Below are 22,819 nucleotides of genomic sequence, written 5' to 3'. Positions count from 1 at the left end.
TGCCATGTAGTGTCTGTAGTCCCCTCCATTCTTTAGTACCATGATCAGGCAACTCCAGCAATGCATTATAAACTATCTTTATCTAGTTTATGCATAGCAATCTGATATTGTCATTGCTGCTCTGTCAAATTAAGTGTGTGGCATAGCCACCCATGTTTATCTGAAATTGTGGGGCTAACTATAGAGATGGGAGATGTTTGTTTTGTTTTGTCTTTTTTTATCTAAGCATTCAATAAACAACCCCTTACTGCAATACAAATGGAAAAAGTCAAGGATTCCTTTATATTCCTAATATATTTTAATTATGTATTTCAGGTATGAAATACTCTGTCATATCTGCTCCTTTCAACAATAGATCATTTTGATTTAATCAAGCAAGTTTTTATAAAACATTTAATTAATGTTTGTTTAGTGCCTTGAAGATAAAGAACTGTGTAAGTACTTTGATATTAGTATTAGCTTAGAGGCTAAGTCCAGCCACAAGTTTGTCTGGGAAGTCAGTTCAAGTAACTGTTTTTTCTTATTGGTATAGATTTTTTTTTTTAAAAGGCACTGTTCCCTGCGTCTCCCATTACTATCCTTTGATTCCCACAGCTCCAAAAAGAACTGTCTTTATGAGTGTAATTAGTTCTTATTTTTCATTTCAGTTATGTGTGTTTGTACAAGCAGTATGTTAGCCTGTAGCTTAAAGATTTTTTTGCACAGTGATTCCATCTCACCACTGTGGCAAAAAGTACTGAACTCTTATTAATTGTTTTCTGTGCACTGGTTTCACCTTTCTCCCCTGGTTTCCGTTAGGTTCTGAGCTCATGCCCAAAGCCCTCTCCACCAGGATAGTGGGAGGCATTTGGTGGTTTTTCACACTTATCATCATTTCCTCGTACACTGCTAACCTAGCCGCCTTTCTGACAGTGGAACGTATGGAATCCCCTATTGATTCTGCCGATGATTTGGCCAAGCAGACAAAGATAGAGTACGGAGCAGTTGAAGATGGAGCAACTATGACTTTCTTCAAGGTAAGCCTTATATTCTGTTTGCAAAGATTTCATATCATGATTGTGGAGGAAAAGAGTGCACCTTGCTGAGGTGTAGTAAAGAATATGATTCCCGCTGCTGTCAAAACCAACTGAAAAGCACTTTTTTGAGGATTTGCAAGATAGCAAAGAAAGCAAGTGTAACTCTCTCATGGGAAATAAAAGACAATTTTTCTGATGATTTTTGCTTAAAGAGCTGAATATACAGTTATGGAATAGGTCAAAAAAACTCAATACTTTGCTCAGACAAATCTCCCATTGCTGTGTAGAAGAATGAGTTTTGTCGCAGTATGAGTTATGGGAGCAGTTCAGTGGCAGTTTGCTTAATTAAAGATCTGTCAGTCTTTGCTTGAGCAACTGGATCACACTTACAATATCAGTGGCTGGGATGAGGAAAATCTTTTGGACTTCATATTTTTGGGAAACATATAACAAGCTCAGATCCTTCCAGCTTTTCTATTCCTTTTAACCTGTTACTTAGGTCATTCAATTTGAAATATAGTAAAATATGCAGCTGTATTAGAAAGAAATGTTTCTTTCCTACCTTCATCAAGTGCTTAATTTGGCTTAAATTTGTAAGAAGTATGCGTGAGGGGACAAAGGCTGGTTTGTTCTGTATCCCCTCATCTTTGATAGCATAGACTTGTCTCAGATCTTCCAAGGAGAAAGGTGTTCTCAAAGTTTGGCTGATCTTTGGTATGTTTTGAAGACTTTTAGCTAGTATATTCTGTTTTTATGAGTTGTTATGCTGTCGCATAAAGCTTTGAGGTGACTGTTACATTGGTGTTTGAAATCAGATAGACTGAGGCCCAAGGCAGCTTGTAAGTTGGCCCAGAAATTGAAAAACGTGTACTCAGTTCTTCTCATCAGATGCAGAGAGTACAAAATTTGTTCAGATACCAAGGCTAAATACTCAGTATTCAATCTCACAACTTTAGTGGCAATCCAAGTATACACATAGTTTTAATTTCTTAGAATAATTACAGGGCTTTCAACTTCTGCTTGGAAATAAAAATTGATTAATGTTTGGTACCTGAAGGTGTTTAGGCTGCTTACGTTATCGCATGCACTAGGAAGGTTCTGAATATTTTCCCCAGAATGATTCTTGGAAAAGGAGCTGAGGAAATTAATAGAAGTAACTAATCAATTAGAGGTCTCTTGATGACAGGAAATATGTGAAACAATTCACGAAACAACATTCAAAGAAAGTTTAGACTGAGATTTTTAAAAGAATGAAAATGATTAAAGTCTCAAGCCATAAAGAGTTGACACAAGGTATTTATTGAGTTACAAGAAAACACTACAGGGCTTTAATTTCATTTTTGCCTGGCAGAAGACTTTGAACTTGTTCTCTTTCAGATTGGAACTATAGAGTCTAAAATATTATGAAGCAATTTTTACTTAGCAGTGTCTTTTTGTCTAGTTGCCAGAAACAGATTTCTCTGCATCTTCTTAACTTTTAGTTTTCCTTCTCCCTACCCCTTGATTTTCTATATTATTCTCTCTTTTCATGCGTGTGCCTGCATGTGCATGTTTTTGGATTTTTTTAGCAGCCACACTATTTCTTTTTCTCTGGATGTTTTTTTTCCCCTCTGTGTATTAATATACTGCTCCTTTTTCTGCATATTTTTTCCTTACTGCTCTCTTCCTCTTTCTGTTTCTATTTGTCTAAGTATATTTTGTGTTTGTCTAGTATATTGTATCCAAGACCCAGAGAGGATTTACTGCTAACAAAGTAGCAACTGCACATCCTGCATAGAAAAACCTTTGTTTTAGCAATATATGCATTTGAAATAGCCTAGACTTACACACAATAGATTTATGTTGTCAGATCACATAATTTGGTATATAACTGCTTTTAGTACATTCTGAATTCTCCTACTCAATTATGAAAGAGAGAAGTCAAAACAAAACAGGAATTTTTTATTCAGATGCTAAATTTGAGGTCAAATTTAGGTTTATTCTGTTGAATAAACATATTTGCTGGAACTTATGTGTGAGCAGATCATAATTAATAGGTATTCGTGCCATACGAATGCACTGATAGTTAAGTATTTCTGTTACAACTAGCAACCAACTGATTCCTAATATTTTTCTGATTACAATTTATTATCTTAACTAAATAGTATGCCAATTAATTACTATTATTCTGTATCTAGTGAAATGGATCTAAGCTTAAGCACTAAAAGTAGCTACGACTGTTCTAGCAAACAAATAAGTGGAAATCATGTTCAAAGAGAATAGAAGAATGAAAACTATACAATTTCATTTGATTCATTCAGTTTCTGAAGCATCTTCCAGGTACAAATTAGAGCTTGCTTGATGTAAATGATATTTGCTAGAGCTAGCTGTATAAGGAATACAATCTAATTAAATATATATTCCATAAAAAAGAAAACAAAACATTTGCATACATTCTATCTATCTATTACAGTAAACTTTCTGGTAAAATTAGGCATTTTTATCTAATTAGGTTGATTAGTATCGTAATTATCAGAAAACAAAATACTGTAATTCTGATCAATGTATTGTATCTGTATTAGTATGTATAAATAAATGTACATATTTGTATGTATAAACAAATTGTTTCAGAAATACCATTTTCTTGCATGAAGAAAATAAAAAGGCAAGAAAATGTTTAAAATAAGACTGTAAATTGGATTACCTTAAAGGGCATTACTAGAATTGAACAACTCATAGATATTAATAATAATATAAAAAACACTAAAGCACAGACAATTGATAAAGGAATACAAAAAGTATCAGAAAAATACCTCAATGTGCAGAAGTGACTTTGAATCTAGACAATATAGAAAAGACAAAGTGCTGTATACTTTCTTCTGCATTGTGTATAAAAAATAAGGATAAATACTCGTGTTTTAAATTGCTTTTAGAATACTTTCTGTTTTATCAGTAAGCTAAAGGAGGTTTTAAAACAGTAGATATTAAATTCTTTGATATATAAACAAGGGAATATCAAGTAGGAGAGGCCATTAATGAAATATTGTGTTTCAAAAATATGTTTAAAATAGGAGAGGGTTTATAAAAGGTGAAGGAATGACTGGAGGTCTGGAAGTAAGCCTTATAGTTAGAAGCTAAAGATCATCTGTTTTATCTGTTGAAGAGAAGGTTAAGAGGTGACTTGATCATGGTCCATAAGCGTCTTAATGGCAATGAGACTTTTGACAGTAGATGGCTATTTAATCTAGCATAAAAAGGCATAATGAGATCCAGTGTTTCAAAGCCGGAGTTAGGAAAATTCACACTAGAAATAAGGTGTATATTTTTAACAGTGAGAGTAATTAACCACTAGTACAACTTACTTAGAGATGTGCCGGATACAGCCATTATGAGAAGAATGGATATAGCATAGCCCAAACAGATGTTATGTTTTTGTTGTAGAGGCTACTCAATGAAATACATAGCTTTCATTATACAGGAGCTCAGATTAGATTTTACTAGTCCCTTCCTATGTAAAAAAAATCTATGCCAGTATGACATCTGGGAAGTTGCACAAAAATGATCGGGAGTATAATTTTATCTGTACACATCCTGTGTATATGTTTTTTATCAGGTACTTTGTCTTGTTATAATGAGAGTAGATTTAGCAAAACAGTGGCATTATGTTACAACATGAAATGAAGGCACCAGATGGTTTCCTAATGTTAAATGAAATTATCATATCTTGGTAATAGTTATTAGTTCCAATCACAGTGAGGCTCAGTAGCTGCCCATGAGACTGACAGTAATTTCTGCATAAATTATCTATAGAGAAGTCCATTAAAATTTTCTTTACAAATCTTTGGAACCTGGCCAAAACTGTAGTGATGCTAAAACAAAAGAAGAACATTTTTGAAGGAGAACCTAAATGGGAATCAGACATACACACTAACTGCAAGATTAACACCTGCTGGAGTTAAAAACTTGGAGAGCACCTATCCATACTTTAAGAATACTGTCATCCTTGTGAACCAACCATCCCTGCCAGACAGCTTTGATGAAAAAGGACAATGCCCGGATTTTTAAGAGAATGCTGTCTCCAGAGGTTGATTAGGTGCTTCAGATTAGCCTCTGCCTCTTTGTGGTCTGAGAAATACGATGTTACAGCTCCTTTTATCAGCCAGAAAGGGGAGGAAACTTTTGGTGCTCTCTCCTTTTAAGAGCTACTTACCTAGTCTGAGCATGCAAAGGAAGTAGTTTTCCAAAAGTGTGTTATGAGTGGTGGGTCTGTACCTGCAGTTTCAAGGGACAAGTTGGGCCCTTTCATTTGGAACAACAAAAAGGCCTTGGTATTATCCAAGAATTACAAGGAAAAAAATGTGGAAGTAAATTCTAAGCCATATCTGCTGTTAGGGTTGTGGTCCTCATGTGGTTCTCAAGTTGCTGAATTTCTTTCTTTGTTACGAATTTTTCTTCCTTTCCACTGGCTGGTTCAGCTGATCTGAAGGCTTTCCCAAATGCTTACAACCTGAAAATGATAATGAAAATGAGTCTTGACCATTCCATTGCTGCTCCCAGGATTCTGAATAGAAATTAAGAATGACTGTGTTTCAAGACAGTTTTCAAGTTTCCAAAGTCTTTTTTCCTTCCTCTTTGGAATAAATGAAAAAAAAAAAAGTGTTATTTCCTTGAAAGGTACTTATCTCACACTAAACTGTTTTTGGATCAAAAAGCTCATATTTTCCATTGTCTCTGCTTTCCACAGTTTCTGAGTCTCTGTTTCTCAAAATTCCAGTGTCTGTTTTCCTTCTGACTGACAGTTCTGAAATTGAGAAGAGCAGTGTTAAGTCTACCCTGCTTCTATTTGTATTTCTCTGTCCTCACTCACAAAGAAATTGCTACAACACATTTGTTTACATGTGGTCTACAATTTTTAAATTATTTTTACACAGGTTGTTTTTGAAGTTGTTGTGTACTTTTGCTTTTTTCATGATTTTTCATTTCTGTACCTTTCAATGTCAGTACCAGGCACAATGGTACTTTTCTCAGGTAGGGTTACCAGTCACTTGCGTAGCAAGTAATAAAAAACAAAGTCATTTTTCTCTTTCTAATAGCAGTAAGTTAGTGTCATTACCTCTGTACCAAGAATTAAAGGTGTTTTCAGCTCTCTATGAGAGTTGTATATTTTATATGCTTGTTTTGCTGATAAGGAAGCTGAAGCACTAGAAGGGAATGTGTCTTTTTCAAGGTCACTCAGTGAAAGGTACATAGGGGACTAACTCGGGAATCCTGACTGCCACACCTAAGCTTTATCTGATAGACTATTCTTTTTTTCCCATTTACTTTTGCCAGTTCCTTTCCTTTCTTTTTCAGGACCCATTTTTATATTCCAACTCTACTTTTCTACAGTATTTTCTATTTTTTTTCTGCTCTACTTTTTCTCTACAAAAATCCATTCTGACAACCCCTCATTCTTTTTTTTTTTTTTTCTTTCCTTTTTTCCTCTAGCCATATTGTGACTAACTCCTTCATGATATCTGGATAGGGGAAGGACAATTCAGTCCCCAGTGTCTACCCTTTTCCGAATTCTCGCCCCATTGCTAAAGGATGTTGCAGGAAGCTCTAGCTGTGCATTGGAAAATCTCAGGAATAGTTTCTAAAAGCTGAAAGAAGGAGTTATAGGGGAATTTTTCCACTGCTTGCAACTGGAATACAAGTGACAGAATGCCTGACATAAATGAGAGAATAGCAGCAGAAGTAAAGGTATGAACACCATTCCTGTGTCATGAGTGACAATGGCATGCATGATAGTATAGTCTCAGTGGGTTTTTCAAACCCTGGTTTGAATGTTTTAATAGGCAAATGCCATTTGTCTGCTTAACAAATAAATGTGTGTGTGGCACATTGGCATGCACATGGGTGTACGCTCACAAACACACTGACCCTTGAGTTGAATACATAAAATAAAACATGAAATTTGGCAGTAGGTATCAACCATTCAGTTGGTGCAAGTCAAAGATGAAGGAAACAGTACTTCTGAGCTTCTCACATATACAATGACTGTCAGTGGCTAACGGAATACAATTTTTTATCTGGATGATGCTTAAAAGTTAATTGGTAGCAGATTCCACACACAGGTTCAGTTTGCTTGAAAGTTAAATCACTTTAAAGCAAAGTCACATTGGAATGTTACCAATACAGACCTGTTCTTATATGTGAAAACACATAGTTGAGTAGAAGTGAACTGAATATAAATAATATGTCATCCTTTTTTTTTTTTTCTTTTGCGTCATTGTAGTTTGGATCTATCTGCTAGAAACACATGCAGCTGAAGTGCACTACTTCCCTTTTCCCATGATTACTTCTACTTTGCAGGAACACACACTCAATTAACCACTACTTCTTTGAATGTAGAAAAAAAGCAGCCACAGATGCAAACCTGTGCGACAAAGTCTAACTCCCTAAAATCACAAGAACTGAATCTTCAATGACAGACTCTACGGGAATGAGATATAGACTTTGTCCAGAGACCTCAAAATACCTCTGCCTTACTGAATTCTACTTACTTCTTTAAAAAATCAAGAGATCTAGGTGGAGTTAGGGAAGTTAAATGATGCATAGACGCAGGCTATAAGAAGAGCAGCAGTGCATTTGAATTCTAAATGGAAGAAATTCAGATAAATTCGGTACCATTAAGTTCTTTGAGGTGAGTGGTCTTTCTTTTGAATCTGGGGTCAGAAAGCAGAACAAATCACATAAAGGGCCTCGCTGCAACCAAACTCTCTGGTTACTGGGACACAGTGACTGAAATGGTTTTATGCGTCTTGACACTTCCCCCTTTTGTGGGGTTGTCAGAGCCATTAGCGTTCCTGCCATAAACAAGAGCATATGTTTGGCTGTCTGTTGCCTCTCAGGGCTGAGGCATTAAGCTAAAAATAGATGGAACATTTCCTTTCTCCTTTCCCCTTCTCTTTCTTCTGAAAAGGATGCACGTAGAAAGCTAGCTGACTTTTAATTTCCACATGGATTTAAACTGCATTACTCCATATATCCAGACAGTAAGCACCCTTAATAAGTTGCTGGCTACCACACCATATTTATGAATAATTATGCTCCAAAATCACCACAAGGTTCATATTTATCATTTATACTGGTCTCCAGCTACAGCTCTTAGAAACTGGTGTTCTACATGTACAAATAAAAGCTTTTCAGGGCCCTCTCAAAGAAGTATAGTGAAAACAAGATTAGTCTTTCACAATAATTACAATATTGAATAAAATACATATAAATTGTGTCCCCACTAGTTATTTTTAAATGGAAATTGAAGGGAGACATCAAAAACAAGTTAAAAGTTGACATTAGGAAGAGTCTCCTATGTCTTTGGATCATTTGAATTAATTTTTCCATGTCTCATCATCCTTTTCTGCCTTATCCCAAAATATTCATAGAGGAAGAAGTTTTATGCTGATCTTCACACAGAACTCCCAAGGGGGCTGAACTATGTAACCTATGGTCCCACTTGGCTTTACTGTTTCACAACTAGTTCCCAGTGTGAATATAGTGTAGAAGTAGAATGAACATAGCAGTAAGTTGACATTTGTATTATTTTTCAAAATTATGTCCCACAATAATATGCATTAATTAGCGTGCACACATTATTGCTCCACACTGATCCTTCATGGAGTTTGTCTGAATAATGCTGATCTTTCTGAGAGTATAAGATATGTTCAAACACAGTGAGACCTAACTGTCACCTGGATAGAAACAGAGGATACAAGAAACTAGAGTCCAGAGGGACATAATGGTTAATTAACTATACATTTGTCCTAGGAAAGTTAAGCCTAATGATAAACAAAACTTATTCAGACCATATTTTGAGTCCTGAGTTATGTTGGGACTTGTAAGCAAAAAAACCAAGTTCTAAAAAATGTACCTGATTCAAAGGAATATTGTAATCTTGATGCTTGGAAAATCATTTTGTAGTTAAGATAAACCCATTCCGTCTTTTATTTTGAAGAATGTATAGTGATACCACTGAAGATGAGAAAAGTAGGGTCTTTTCCCTTTGAAGCCAGTTGGAGTTTAATCACTACTAGTCCCTGTTAAACGGGTTCTGATCATATCTCTCATTAGCTGTCTTGATGTGTTGTTTTGGGATCAGCTTAGGCCAGTCTAGCTGTGAGTAGTCTTCTACTCCTCTCCTGCCTTTAGCCTCAAGGTCTTGAGGGATCATAGAGCAGCGGTAGTCAGTCCAGATTTCTGATCCAAGTGAAAATGGATCTTTTTTTGTTGTTGTAGGTTTAGTTTTCAGTTGTGAAGAAAGCTGCTATGACTGCTAGAGTGCTGGAACTGATGTGAGGGGAGCAGAGTGCCCCTTTCCATGGCAGGGTGATCTTGTATCACCCAGCTAAATGTGAAAGCCATTGGGAATCAGCACCCTTTGGAAGTGAGTTCTGTTGCCTAGACATTAGGAGGTGTGAGGATGAGAAAATCCACAACAATGTAATAGTTGATACTTCCAGAATTAACTTGTCCATACATACTCTTGTAGGTTTTTTGTTAACTGGTAAGCCCTTTTCTTTCCTTTCTCTCATTTGATACACTTCACTTTCTGGCTTCTTCTGGGCCTATAACGCCATGGCTGGCAGGATCAATTATAAGAGAATGCTTGAACTTTGGGTTCTGAGCATAGGCTTGGTTGCAAGGCTTTTGCTCCTCAGAAATGCATGACCTAATTGCTATCTAACCTTAGCACCTTCCCCTCTTTCTCCTGCTGTTTTCCCCAGGAGGCAGGGCGAGAACAGTTTTCATTTTTGTTCTTCTCTTTTCAGCCTTTTTCCCTTTATCTCTGTCCTTAGATCATGAGCAAGATGAGAAAGGGAACTGAACTAGATCACAGAGAATCCTTCAGCTCCAAACAGGATTCTTTATAAGAGTTAGGGTTTGTTTAGGAAATTGAGGGTACATCTGAGAAAAATTCCTACTGTCAGAGGCTCATAAAACACTGAAAATTGTCTTGTTCTTCAAAGCTAATAGATCTTTCACCAAGTAGGCACAGAAAGTTTGCAGATTTGATCTGTGACTCATCCTGGGAATGTGACTCAGAAGCCATTCTCCAGCCCGAACTGTCTCTCAGTTTAGCCAGTCTTGTGTGAGATGAGATCCTGCTATATGAACAACCTTCAGAGTTGAGTTCATGCCCACTGAAGCAGCCTGAAAGCCACCATTCATTAGCAGAGGTGAACTCTTGGTTCCGCCTTGTCAGTTTATATATGATACTACTGAGGTGTTGTCTAACTACATTAACATTGCTTTGTGTATGAGAAATGTTTCCAAAGCCAGGATTGCCCTGAACACCCCCTAGAGTCCTACTACACTGATGCATTTCTTCTCTAGAGTTATTCATTGCTAATGCTTGCCAAGATCAGTTAAACTATCCTTTTAGCAATACATCTACGGTAATAATTACATAAGCTGTATTTGATATGGATGCCTCTTAAGCATATTTCAGTATTCATGCATAAATTGAACTTGTATTTAAAGTATTCAAGATCCTTAATCTGGACAATATGGATTACTGATTTTTACAAAAAATATACTAAGGCATGTTTTGTGGATGGGAGTATTGATCAGAGGATTATCTGTCCACGAACACATTGGACAAAGACAAGCAATATATTTCTTAGCAGTTTTTCCTTTATTCAGATTTGGTACATGGTTGTTTTATGTACTCATCATTTTCTTGTGTAGAAAATTATGATTTTTTTTCACATCCAAAAGTCTGAGACAGTCACTCATAATAACAGTGATAATCAATTATATGTTCTTTTATGCTATATTTGGATTAAGTTCTCAGAACATGTATATATCCAAAAAAAATTGGCAACCAAAATCCAGATATGTTATTATGTAAATTTTGTTCTGAATTATTGTGATTTGAGGAGAGCAAGAGAGTTTTTATTATTTTAATACATGTTATTAGTAAATTATTATTTCTGGTAAGAAATGAGGCATTGCGAAAATTAGCAAAGGATTTAGTATTCCATATCTTGAAATGTTTGTATTTGAACAGTCTATCCTTATCATTTAATAACTGAAACCAGTTTCCCCTCAATAAGTTATAAAATAAAGGAAATATTCTGGAGGTATTTGAAGACTTGACTTGTTCTTTCTTTGAAGAACTCTGACTTTCTTGTGCAACAGAAGGCTGTTAGTAAGACAGAAAGCTGTTCTGTCTCTTTCTGTCTCTCTGTCTTTGTCTTTCTCTCTCTCTTGCTCTCCCTCACTTTTTTTTTTTTTTAAGTACAAGAGACTTTTACCCTCCTTGACTTAAAGAGAATCTTCCAAAGCTCTAAGAAATCTCTATATGAGATGTCTGACAGGAGCTTCATGCACTTTTCAGTACATTTCCACTTTCTGAAAAAAGAAGACAGGCCACCTTCCTTAAGGAACGTTCCATGAGAAAGAAAGATTGGCACCAGACATTTTCTGTGATGTGCTGGGACAGCCGTCTAGCTCTTCTTTCACCTTATGTAGCAAAGAAGCTCTGAGAACAGTGTCTTTGACATTTGAACTTTTAACTAAGCCTATTCAGCTAATCATCTTTCAAGTGTACTTTTTTCAAGTTGAACTGCTGAGGCATTTATTTGGGTTGAAAAATAACAACAGTTTTATTTGTTAATTGATTTTATGGCTACATCTAGTATTTCTTATGCAGCTTTTGTTTCTTGAAGTACAGAGGCACTTAATATAGTTTATTATATATGTGAAATCCAGCAATGGTATTCTAGTCAGGTGTCTGTCTACCCATAAAATCAGAAGATAGAAGAGGAAGCATTGAAATTCCAGTTACAGCTGCCTCATACAAGAAATCTCTCTTCTGAAATTAAGGAGAATTTAGCTTGTACAGCTTGTTCATGATGAAGAAGACTAGGTACTCTCAGTGACTGTATTTCTAATCATCATCATCAAAGATGAAAGGGAGATTGAAGGGAAATTATAAGGCTCATCTTGTAAGCAGTAATGAGTCCATTTTTTTATGTTCCTATTAAAGTAATAATGTGTTCCCAGATTTATTTTCAAAATAGAGCTTGATTCCTAAATAGTTTCTAAATACACTCTAAATAGATTTCTTAACGGTTTCAAAAATCATCAAGACTCTTGGTCTTGATCTTCATTCTTCAGTTTTCCTTTTAAAAATACAGGATCACTTTGATAAGTTTAATTAGTTCATGTTTAGTGGAATAAACCTGACAACACAGTCACTGTCACCTGCAAATGTTGGAGCTATAAAAAGGTTTGGTTCAAGATGTTTTTTGTTATCTTTAACTGTGTTGAAATTAGTGATGGAATCATATCATTAAAAGATTGTTACTATGTATATGTCATTCAAATTATTAATATTATATTTTCTTATAATTTGCATAAACCATATTTTAATAATATTATCAACTGCTGCTTTAGCTATATTCATAGATAAAATGTGTAGCCAAGGTATTGTTACTACTGTTTTATAGATATGAGAATTGTAAAAGGAGGCCTGGCATCAGTAAAATGACTTTGAGCAAAACCAGGAATAGTCTCTATTCCTTACATGTCTCAAAACCTGTAGTCTAGGGCCATACTAGCATATTAAATGTACCAGGGGTGGGCACAGATAAACAAATTGGAATATTTATATTTCTTAATTGTTAGAATGGTTTCTGGTACAGTTTTTGCTCTGGGGCAATTAACATTTTTCCAAACAATTCCTGAACTTAGCTCAGCAAAGAACCTGGGCCAGGGACCACTCATAGCAGGTGGTTGTGTTGTGGCCACCTTGTTTTGTAGACTGAGAGAGCTTAACAGGTAGACAAAGTAAGATCCTGCTGGTTGGTCTCAAATCCAGAAAACAAACCCTGGAATAATTAGTTTTACTAGGAAAGATGTAGTCTACACTTTCTGACAAACAGAAGGCAGGTTTCTCCTCACTTAACTTCAATCCACCTAAAATGTAGATATCTACTCCAAAATAGTGATGTAGTCTCTCTTTATTGGCAGCAGAAAGAAACTGAAAGTCACTAGAAAACAATTCTTACTAACTGCCTCAACTGTCCTAGGAGGATTGAGTGTTCTCCAGAATTACAGATCTTTTCCCATTGTCTATAGAGAAGCCTAGATTGGTACCTTAGTCTAGATGCTTAATGCGTAGATGGCTACAAGTACATTAGAAGAATCTTGTAAAATTTCTAGTTGCTATTAAAGCATTAGACAGTTTTCATACACGTATACACTGCAGTACAACTGTAGGGAGAGGCTGTGATTACAAATTATCTGTATATGCAGATTAATTAGTTTTATAGGGACTAATATAAACACTTCTCATGATAAAAATAACTAATTTAACTAAAACTGTGGGAAATATTTGTCTTATTTTAGATGATTGGTTGAAAGGCTGTGAAGAATTCCTTTTCTTACATATTGCCACTGAAATTAACATAAAAAGAGAATAATCTCTTTCAAATCACAGAGAAAGTTCATGTTCCAGTATGAATTGGACTTTGGCCAAAATTCTGGACTGTGTTTCTAACTTTGATACTTAAAAAAGACTGAACTGGTCATTTCCAGCAAAAAATCAGTGCTACTAACAAATAAGCCAGTAACTGCAAAAGCCTGACTTTCAAATGCAAGAGTAGAATAACTATCAACAAACATAATCTGCCATTTTGCATTGCTCATGTGACTCTGTCTGCTTGATCATATTAGAGCTTGAATACATTTATCCTCCACCAGCAGGACAGATGTTGCTGTGTCATCTGCTGTGTAACTTGTAATTTTTTTTCACATTTTATCAGTCCAATGAAATTTTTTTATTAAATTAGGGCAACAGGTGCAGGCTTTTGATGCGTGCGCTGCTAATGTGTGTGCAGTGCTTGCATATTTTGTTGGAAGTATGTGGTATTCTTGACATTTTTAGATGCCAGAATTTTTGCAGAAACTTTAAATTGAAGGGTACAGTTGAGCAAATTGGTCAGCTGAATCATTAAAGCTGAGCAGAAGTTAATCAAGAAATGTTGAAAAATCTAAGGATGTATATATAACTAACACTTCTAAAACCATGTCAGGTTCAAAAATTTTTTATGTTGTCATCTAACATAGAATTTTGACTTCCAAAATTGAGATACAGTTTTAAGTTCCAATTGTTGTAGCAACTTCTAAGGCATTTAGGGGAAAGGCACTACTATTTAAAGTAGAATTGCTTTTTCTTTATGTACTTTATAAATCTAGGCTTAAAGACATATAAGCAAAAAAAGAGTTAAATCCCAATAAAACTATACACCAAACAAATTATGGCTGTTAAAGATTAAAGAATTTGAAGTTTCATGCACATAGAAAAAAAAAGTTATGCATGCAGAGGATTGGAATAGAAGAAAACCCAAGTAAAATACAAATAAAACACCAATAGTTTAATAGTTTCAGAGTGTTTGAAACCAAAGTGTTGTACTTGATCTTTAATTTAAGCGTGCAACGCTTTTCCTTTTTTTGACGCTGGTGTTTTCCATGTTATAAATGAGTGCTATTAGATAATTGATATTACTTACCATTTTAGTTTCAAGTGAAATACTTCATTAGGGCAATATGTGTCAAGAAGAAATGATTTCATTTTTCTTGAACAAAGAATCTTTGATGTCTTTGCCTTCAATGACAGCAAAAAAACCAAACCTATTCTTTGTCCTGATATTCTCTAATGTGCATTACTAATTTGTAAATACATGTTTGGATCATGTTTTAAGTGATGACTAATTTCAAGCTTATTTCCATAGCAAACACTATGTATTTTGAGCTGGATTTTTTATGTGGGACCAAGAATGACTCCTCGTTTGCTTAAAAAATTCAAAACCAGATGTAGTTTGCATAATTTTACATAGGTAATGGTTCAGTATGAAAGGAACAAACTCTCGTCTTCTCCACATACACACATATAACTGATGACTACCCATTTGTTTCTATAATTTGCACACAGCCTTTCTCCTGAAGGTATAGGAAACAAACTGCTATTTTACTGCACTCCTTTTGTTGAAGAGGAAGTGGTGTCATTGAACAGAATTGCCTCATCAGCCACTCTACAAAAGTGCCAAGTTGTAGCACATCAATAGGGAAATAGCAGATGTCAAGGTTAGTTGGCATCAAAGAATATGAGTGGAAGACTTTCCTATGGGAAAGAAAGTGCTTCATTACACTTTGTTTGTGCTAAGAATATTGGGTCTATCAAGCTTTCAGAAAATTAGAATATGATGGTTTTCATGACTCCAGTTATGAGACAGTGACTTTAACAACAGTTAAAAAGCTACAGATAGATGGCCATCTGGGGAACTGCAGTAAGTGATTAGGATTTTATTACTTTTAAACTAGAATGTTGCAATTCTTTCTCTCTGAATAGAGCAGATCCAGTGCTATGTCTAAGGGACAAGAACTGGCTCCCTGGGTGATCACTATATTGTAGACGAGTGTCAATGCTGCTTTTGGACTATTTCAATAGGAAACGAACAACATGTTACCATTTCTCTAGAGCATGAATATTTGTTCAGGAAGTTCCTTGTTGTGGGACTAGCTTGCCTAGTTTGTTTGTTTTTCTGAAAAATATACGCAACAGTGTCTGTCCACTCAGGAACTGCTGCTGAAAAACTCTGAGTTTTACTTCATCAGTCAAGGGGATATGCTTCGGAAAAATTGCCCTATAGGGAGTAGGAAGACTTGAGAATTGCTTAACAGAGTGGTGTTGAGCTGGCAACAGATAATAAAATTTGGATTACAGAATTTGTCAGTCTGAGAGCTTACAGTTGCTGATAGTGGTTGAACATTTTTCTGAGCAAGCTATGAAGAGGAACAGGTGTTAGGATAGAATACTGGGGGGAGAATATTCATTGATTTTGATATTGTTCATTCATTGTGCAAATTTGTAAAATACGTTTATTTTCCAGAAGGCAAATTAGAGATTTTGTGCTCGTGAGTCTGAACATGGTTATTTGCTTTAAAAGCTTCTTTAGTCGTATATCTTTCTGTCAGAATACCTTTAGTTACAGAGGTGGATACATATTTTTTTTACAAAACATTGAAGCAATTTTCTTACTTCACCTCTCTTTAAGTTAAAATACTCTTTATTGCAAGTTCTGTCCCTAGTCTTTTCTATTAATACTTGGAGGAAATTATGTTTATTGACAATGTGAAGGAGGAGTCATTAATTATCTAAAAGTACCTTTCTCACTGAAATCCAAAATGGCTCTGAAAATGAATTGTCCCCAGTCCTTGAGATCTGTTCCCACTAATAACCAGATGGATGCGCTAAAACATCCACTGAATCCAAAGTTGCACTGGCAGTTTTTATTACCAGAATCGAATTTGATTTGCTGAATACTGTGCTATGCTGCAGCCTCCTGTGCCTCCAGAGTTCACAACAAGGAGCAGAACTGAGGGCTTTGGCATTAAGAGCTTAAGTGAACATCACATGGTATCTGTTGGGATTTCTCTTTCATCTTAGAATGCTATATAATGGTGTTTACAAGCAGTTGCTTCTGCTTTCAGGGTTTACAGGTATATTTGGAGACAACAGAAAGTTCTTTTTCCTTTGGCTTTAAAGCAAAGCTGAGGTGTCCTTGTCATGCACTAGTCCAAGACCGAATACTTTGTACCTCAATAAACATAGTCAAAAATGTTATAAGAATCTGATAAATCATCTCTTACCTTTTTACATCTTTGTTGTTTTCAACAACAATGTGTCAAAGCAAGCTCAAAAGAGGTAGCAATAAACTTTAGCTGTAGCTGTATCTAACGTGAAGTTGTTTACAACCTGGACTTTATTAGGCTTTTAGGTAGTAAATCTGCATTAGAAGTGAAGGAAATAATCTTATTTAATTACACTGAAAAAGTTAAATGTCAGCTTCTTGAAGTGGTGAAAAACTGTAAGTGCTAGAGGCTGAAATTCTCAGCCTTCTTGGTCTAATGACCTTCTTGGTCTTGGCGGACATGGCCAAACTTTTTTTTTTTTCCTATTGCTTCTGAGCAATAGAAACAGTCTGCACTTGCTCAGAAGCAACCCCACACCCTTCAACTCAAGCATATTGCCTGTGTGCACTGAGATTCAGAGTCTAGTATGTCTACCTTTAAGTGAGATGACCTGTAAGTGAGACCTCTGACAGCTATTCAGCTGACCTAAAATCTGTTCCTTTAATCAAGATTGCTTCGGAAGTTTAACAACTTCCCTTGTATATTTTTGGTTCCCTGCTCATATCTTTTTTATAAAGAAGATTGAGTATTGTAATTTTCAGAGTGGGAAAGTCTGGTGTGAATACATGTAATATGGAGCACATTCTCTGACTGTGTTTGAATAAATCCCAAGTAAAATTAGCATTTTGCAAACTATCATAAAAAGGGGAAAAAAAAGGAAAAAGCCTGTAGACTCAGATCAGTGACAAGATTTGATTATCACTACAGGTAGGTGTCTCATTTATTAAACATTGCAATTAAGCTAATTAAGCTCTAAAAACTCTATTATTTTTCATTGTAGGTCTCCTGACAGTTTTCTGAAAACAGTGAGAGTCTCTTTCATTTTAATTTATTGCCAAAACAATAAAGTGAAAAGAATTAAGTTGTACTTCTTTTCCCTAGAAACTACATTTCAGTGATGCAGTAAAAGATTAGGAAAAGATTAGGAAAAATAGAGTTGCTTGAAAACTCAGCTGCAAGAAGGCACATGGATGCGGCCAGGTGACATGAAGAAAAATATTCTTCAGGAAAAACCTGGTTCAATCGTTCATGTAGGATAACTGTTTATCATAATCCTAAATCTGATAAAAGAGATTCTTTCCTAATCCCGCACATTATCAAAATAATTGTATCAAGTGAAATTTATACACATTAGTAAGGACAATAGGTTTATTGCTGTTTGCCTTTTTTTTTTTAACCCCTAAACGTTATATCCACCTATGCAGTTAAATCCCAGAGAATTATGCTGAAAAGGCTGCAGCTAGCTAAATAGGTATTAGATCAGATTATTAACTTGTGGTTGAAATCTTCTATTTGCAGTTACCAAAAGCTCTTTCCTCTAGATTTGTACTTACAGTAATGCATTCAGAGATCTATTTTGCCAGAATGGCTTCTGCTAAATTGGTCTACAGAAAATACATGAAAATTTGCTGCAGGTTATTCGGAATATGATATCACAGAATATAGACACAGAAATATATAGAAAGAACAGAGCAATGCTATTGCTGGTGCCATCAAATTTATGCCGTTATTAAGTTTGGGATATTATTAAATTCACTTTTGTGCTGAATCAAGGAACTATCAGCAGCAGGGATTTGGAAGGTCTCAGGAAATGCACAGATTCCTCTCTAGGTTAATTTTTTTATGCTTAGGAGGGTAGAATAATATGAGAATATGTCTGCTGAGCTGATTTCCCTCCCCTGCCTGCTTTGTAGCAATTATTTGAACCATACAGCTCCTTTTGAAAGGATAACATATAGCTCTGTCTTCTGGTTGTTTGTGAATTTAGTAAAGTCTTGATCGCTCTTGGTCAGTTTGGTCTCCTGGGGTATTCTGAAAAATGTATTCTTAAATTAGAGCTAATGCTTGTGAGTAGTTATACTTTAAATCATACCTATATATCAACTTACTTTATTTCAACTGTACTATCAACAATAATGAATCATACACTAATAGAAATAGTGCATGGAAATAGTATCTTGTTCTCTCATCTGCTTACAAGACAATTATACCATGCTCATTCCTGGGCTAACTTCAGAGAAGTTGCATATCAATCATTAGCTAACTATTGTTTTAGTGATAATTGCTTCTGTTTTTCTTTTTAACTGCCTTACATATGTTTCTCTCCAGCATCCTAGGCACTGTATTAGTGTGGTTGTGCATTAAAGCCACAGTGCAATTCAAATAGTTAAAATCTGTGTGAACTGAGCTAAGTGCTACAGCATCATAAAAAGGCGCAACGTCCTGAATGGGATCCCTGCTGTTTACATGATAAGATGATAAGAGGCAGTAGATGCTCTGAAGCATCAATGATTATAATTTCCATGTGGTGACAAGACTTTCCCTTTGCTGTAGAATCCCATGTGTTAATGTGATGATCCGGTTACCATTTTCTGCAAAGTTATTCAGCTTTCACATGTCCAAACACCTTCCTGTCATGGAAGGCTTTTCCCTGCATGGGCCATCTGGGGTCTTAACTTGACAGCTTGCTTCCCTGCAGCCCTTCTGGTTGCTTCCTCAGCTTTGTATTAATGCAGTGAAGTTTGTACATGCTCAGTATACACAAAGTATAGAACTGTTTTTGTGAAGAGACAGCTGTACAGAAACAAGCAGTTGTACCAAAAAAAAAAAAAAAAGGAAGTAAAATAAGTAAGTAAAATAGGATTAGCATTTAACAGTTATATTGCACCCTGAACCTTTACATGTTTAATCAAAATATCTTTCTCCTACTATTTTGGATCTAAAAGTATATCCAAAAGAAACTTCAGTCTTGAATTCACTGCCTTTATACATTTTTATGAAACCAAACTGACCAGACAATCTGAAGCTTGGATATAACTTTATTTTGAAGTTCATTATACTCAGAATCCAGCTGACTGAATCTGACTTAAAGCATTTACATGCATGCTCACAGAGTCTGTTTTCTATCTTTAAAAAAATGCCAAACCCAAAGGAAATGGACTGCAGGATTTTCTTAAATATTGCAGTTGGCTAGAAATAACAAAGAATCAAAATCCAATTTAGAAAAATGACATTTTGTGACAGAGCAGTTCTTTTTTTAAAATATCTACCTTCCTTTCTTTTCTCTTTCCTTTGTCAGTCTTTTTTTTTTTTTAACTTGAAGCAAAGTTTATTTCTTAACAAAAGTTATTCTTTCATGCTGACTGGGATTCACAGAAATAGTTCCCAGAAACAAGGCATGATCAGTGATGTAAAGCTTTAAGTTTTTTTCTTTCATATAGATGTACTACTTTAGTTTTTTATCTCTGCTGATTTGCTTTAATTGCCAGATGATTTCACATTTCTTTAAAAACTTTCTTCTACAGTCATATGTATATATCTTAACTTTTATTTAAAGACCTCTTAATGTCAATGAACTTCAAGTCCCCACTGAAGTTTAATGGATTTCAAATTAATTGAGGAATTCCCTATATGTATGAGATTACAGAGCTGATTGAAAATTTTTGTTCTAAAAAGGGGGGAGAAGATTAATGAAAAAAAAAATTTTTAATAATACAAACTTTGGGGCAGGAGTTAGAATTTGTTTGCATTAAATTAAATTAAAATGTTAATTAAAATTAAATGCATTAAAGTAAAGGTAAGCAGTTTCAAGTGGAAAGGGAACTATTCCATATTTTTAGCTGATACGGTTAGCATTCTCCTCCTTGGATGCTTCAGATTTCTAGATGCTTTTCTTTTCTCACAGTATATTGACAATAGTATAATTTTGTTTGATAGACCATAGTGGTTCTTTGAAAACATTAGTGATTTATTTTTTAAATGTAAATATTTTTTCTTACAGTATTATGATCTACTTGTTATATGTAGAAGTGAAACAAAATGAAATTTATTACATTTCTTTGAAAAGCTGTGTTCAGACTTAAATGTCTTAGCTGATTTGTTTGCTTTTTATTCTTGAAAGCCAAATGTAATTAGACCATATTAGAACCTGGGCTCTTGAAAAATTCTCTAAAAATCAGGAAGGCTGAATTGTAGAAGCACAAACAGGTCAGAATACAATACATTTTATTTGTGTCCTATTTCTTTGTGCTTCTTAAATTTAAAAATGAATTTGATAGGCCTGATTGGGTTTTTCAGAAAATAAAGAAGAAAAGTCCCAGGTCCAGATATGCATCATTTAATGAACCATCAGATTTCTGCCTGCAGAACAGATTTATGGAGAAGTTATTCTGTTATCAAAAGAAATTTACAATATGTTGGACATACAGAAAATATTGATAATAGTGCTGTTTGCTAAGTGCCCTTAGATAATTTGACAAAAGCAAAATACTGATTACTTAATGTCTTTATTATTTACTTTTTCCTCAGTGTTATTATTTTTTTCTTTTTTTCTGTGCGTGGCTACAGCTAATGATACAAATTAGTAAAAAAATAGAAGCCTTAACCCTTGTAAATCACAACTGGTGGGACTAACGCAACAGATCCTAAATGTTGATTCCGCCCCAACAGCATGACTGCTCCATCTTAGGACATTATCATAAATATGTAACATCTATGTTTAGATCTTTCTATCTAGCATTAATATTTATCAGAAATAGCAGAAAAGTAAGTACTTATTAGGTGGCCCTAGTTCAGAACAGTACAATCCCTTTTAAATTTTGGAAAAGGAGAACATATTTTTTTAAGAGCAGTAGTTTCAGACCTCAGGTTTAGGAGTGTCTTTTTATTCCTCAGAAAATGTATCTTTAAGTTAGATACTGTCAAATTACATGCAATATTATTTCCTCCCTGTATTTCCAATCTCTGTGATTCCTTTGTGTGATTTCAGCACAATAATGAGGTTGTTAAATACAACCAGACCTAACCCTGAGCCTTTTAGTTGCTCACTCTGAATCTTTTATCGTTAGTCTTGTGGTCCTTTTGTTTTAAGTCCTTTCATTATGGTTTAAAGCCATGGCTTAAAGCTATTATTTGAATAAATTTTATGAGACATTGACACAGAACTTGACATGTAGTTTGGCTTTTTGATAACTGTCTCCTAGCCTAAACTGGTCCATTCTTTGCCTCCAAACACAGAATGGCCGATTATTATTCTCCTTTAGGTCCTGATTTAGTACGAATTATCCAAGACAAATAACATATGGCTAGTGATATCCTACATCATGCCATTCCTCTGTTCTGGAATGACTCCATTACATCCCATCCCTTAGGAATGGTTGACAAAATCCAAAGTAGAAGAGCTTTAAGAGAGCAAAGCAGTGGATGGGAGTGTTCTTAATTTGGATAAAACTGAGAAAAGTACCCAAGACACTGAACTGATCATTTACCTCAGACCAGTTTGGTATTGGATTTCCAGTGCTTTACTAAAACCAATTTTCTGTTCACCCACTTTCAATGTAACAATTTTAATTTAAAAACAAGAGTTTTTAGTTAAATTTTCTATTTGTTTTAAAAAACATTGACTCCAAAATTCTTATTTAATCCAACAACAAAAAGGCTGCCTTAAATGAAAATTAAAATTAAGGGTTTTTTTATTCTCTCTTTTCTTCTGGGGATGAAGTAGGGGGGAAAGTAGTCCATAAAAGTCTATTCAGGCACAATGACATTATTTCCCACTGGATAAAATTGAAAAGAATTCTCCAGAAGGTCAGGTGGAAATGGTAGATAGAAGTCTTTCATCTCCCTGCTTCTGTCTTCTGTCATTCCTTTCCCTGAGCCCATCTGAAGTCTGGGCCAGGTAGGAGGTCTATGGATAGTCGAAATGCTCAGGCTCCCTATTTCGCTCCTCATAATCCAGCAGCTCCCTCCTACCCAGTGAAAGTATCCTGTCCTTGAAGTTGAAAGCTCTCCTGAAAAATTGTAATTTGTGCAGAAAAGCAGCTTCTAACAGAAAAATTATTTCAGTGGAAAAACTTTTGTATATCTCTCATCAGTTTATAGGCATTGGTATCAGATTCCTCTGGATGAATTTATATGAAATAGCTGATCTTCTTGTCTGTAACCAAATTTATCTTGCCTAACTGGAGAGGTGTAAAAGGTAGTCATCCAACCTGACCTGGTCTTTTAGTTCATTTCTGTTGCCAATGTAGTCCTAAGGCAGCTGGAAGAATTGTTCTCTGGAGATAACCGTTCTTTGTCTTTTG

The 22,819-nt window shown here is 35.1% G+C and overlaps 1 protein-coding gene across 1 annotated transcript in view; it reads left to right on the top strand.

Annotated features, from left to right (window-relative positions):
- GRIK2 (glutamate ionotropic receptor kainate type subunit 2) overlaps positions 1–22,819 on the top strand; it is a 429,339-nt gene that overhangs the window by 333,359 nt on the left and 73,161 nt on the right. The window contains exon 13 of the mRNA XM_013948819.2: positions 799–1,016. Coding sequence (XP_013804273.1) covers positions 799–1,016 — 218 coding nt within the window. The remainder of the gene's footprint in view (positions 1–798; positions 1,017–22,819) is intronic.

The sequence above is a fragment of the Apteryx mantelli genome, chromosome 3, assembly GCF_036417845.1.
Source record: "Apteryx mantelli isolate bAptMan1 chromosome 3, bAptMan1.hap1, whole genome shotgun sequence".
Lineage (NCBI taxonomy): Eukaryota > Metazoa > Chordata > Aves > Apterygiformes > Apterygidae > Apteryx > Apteryx mantelli.
The sequence above is the reverse complement of the archived record's forward strand: the minus strand, read 5'-3'. Positions and strand labels throughout refer to the sequence as shown.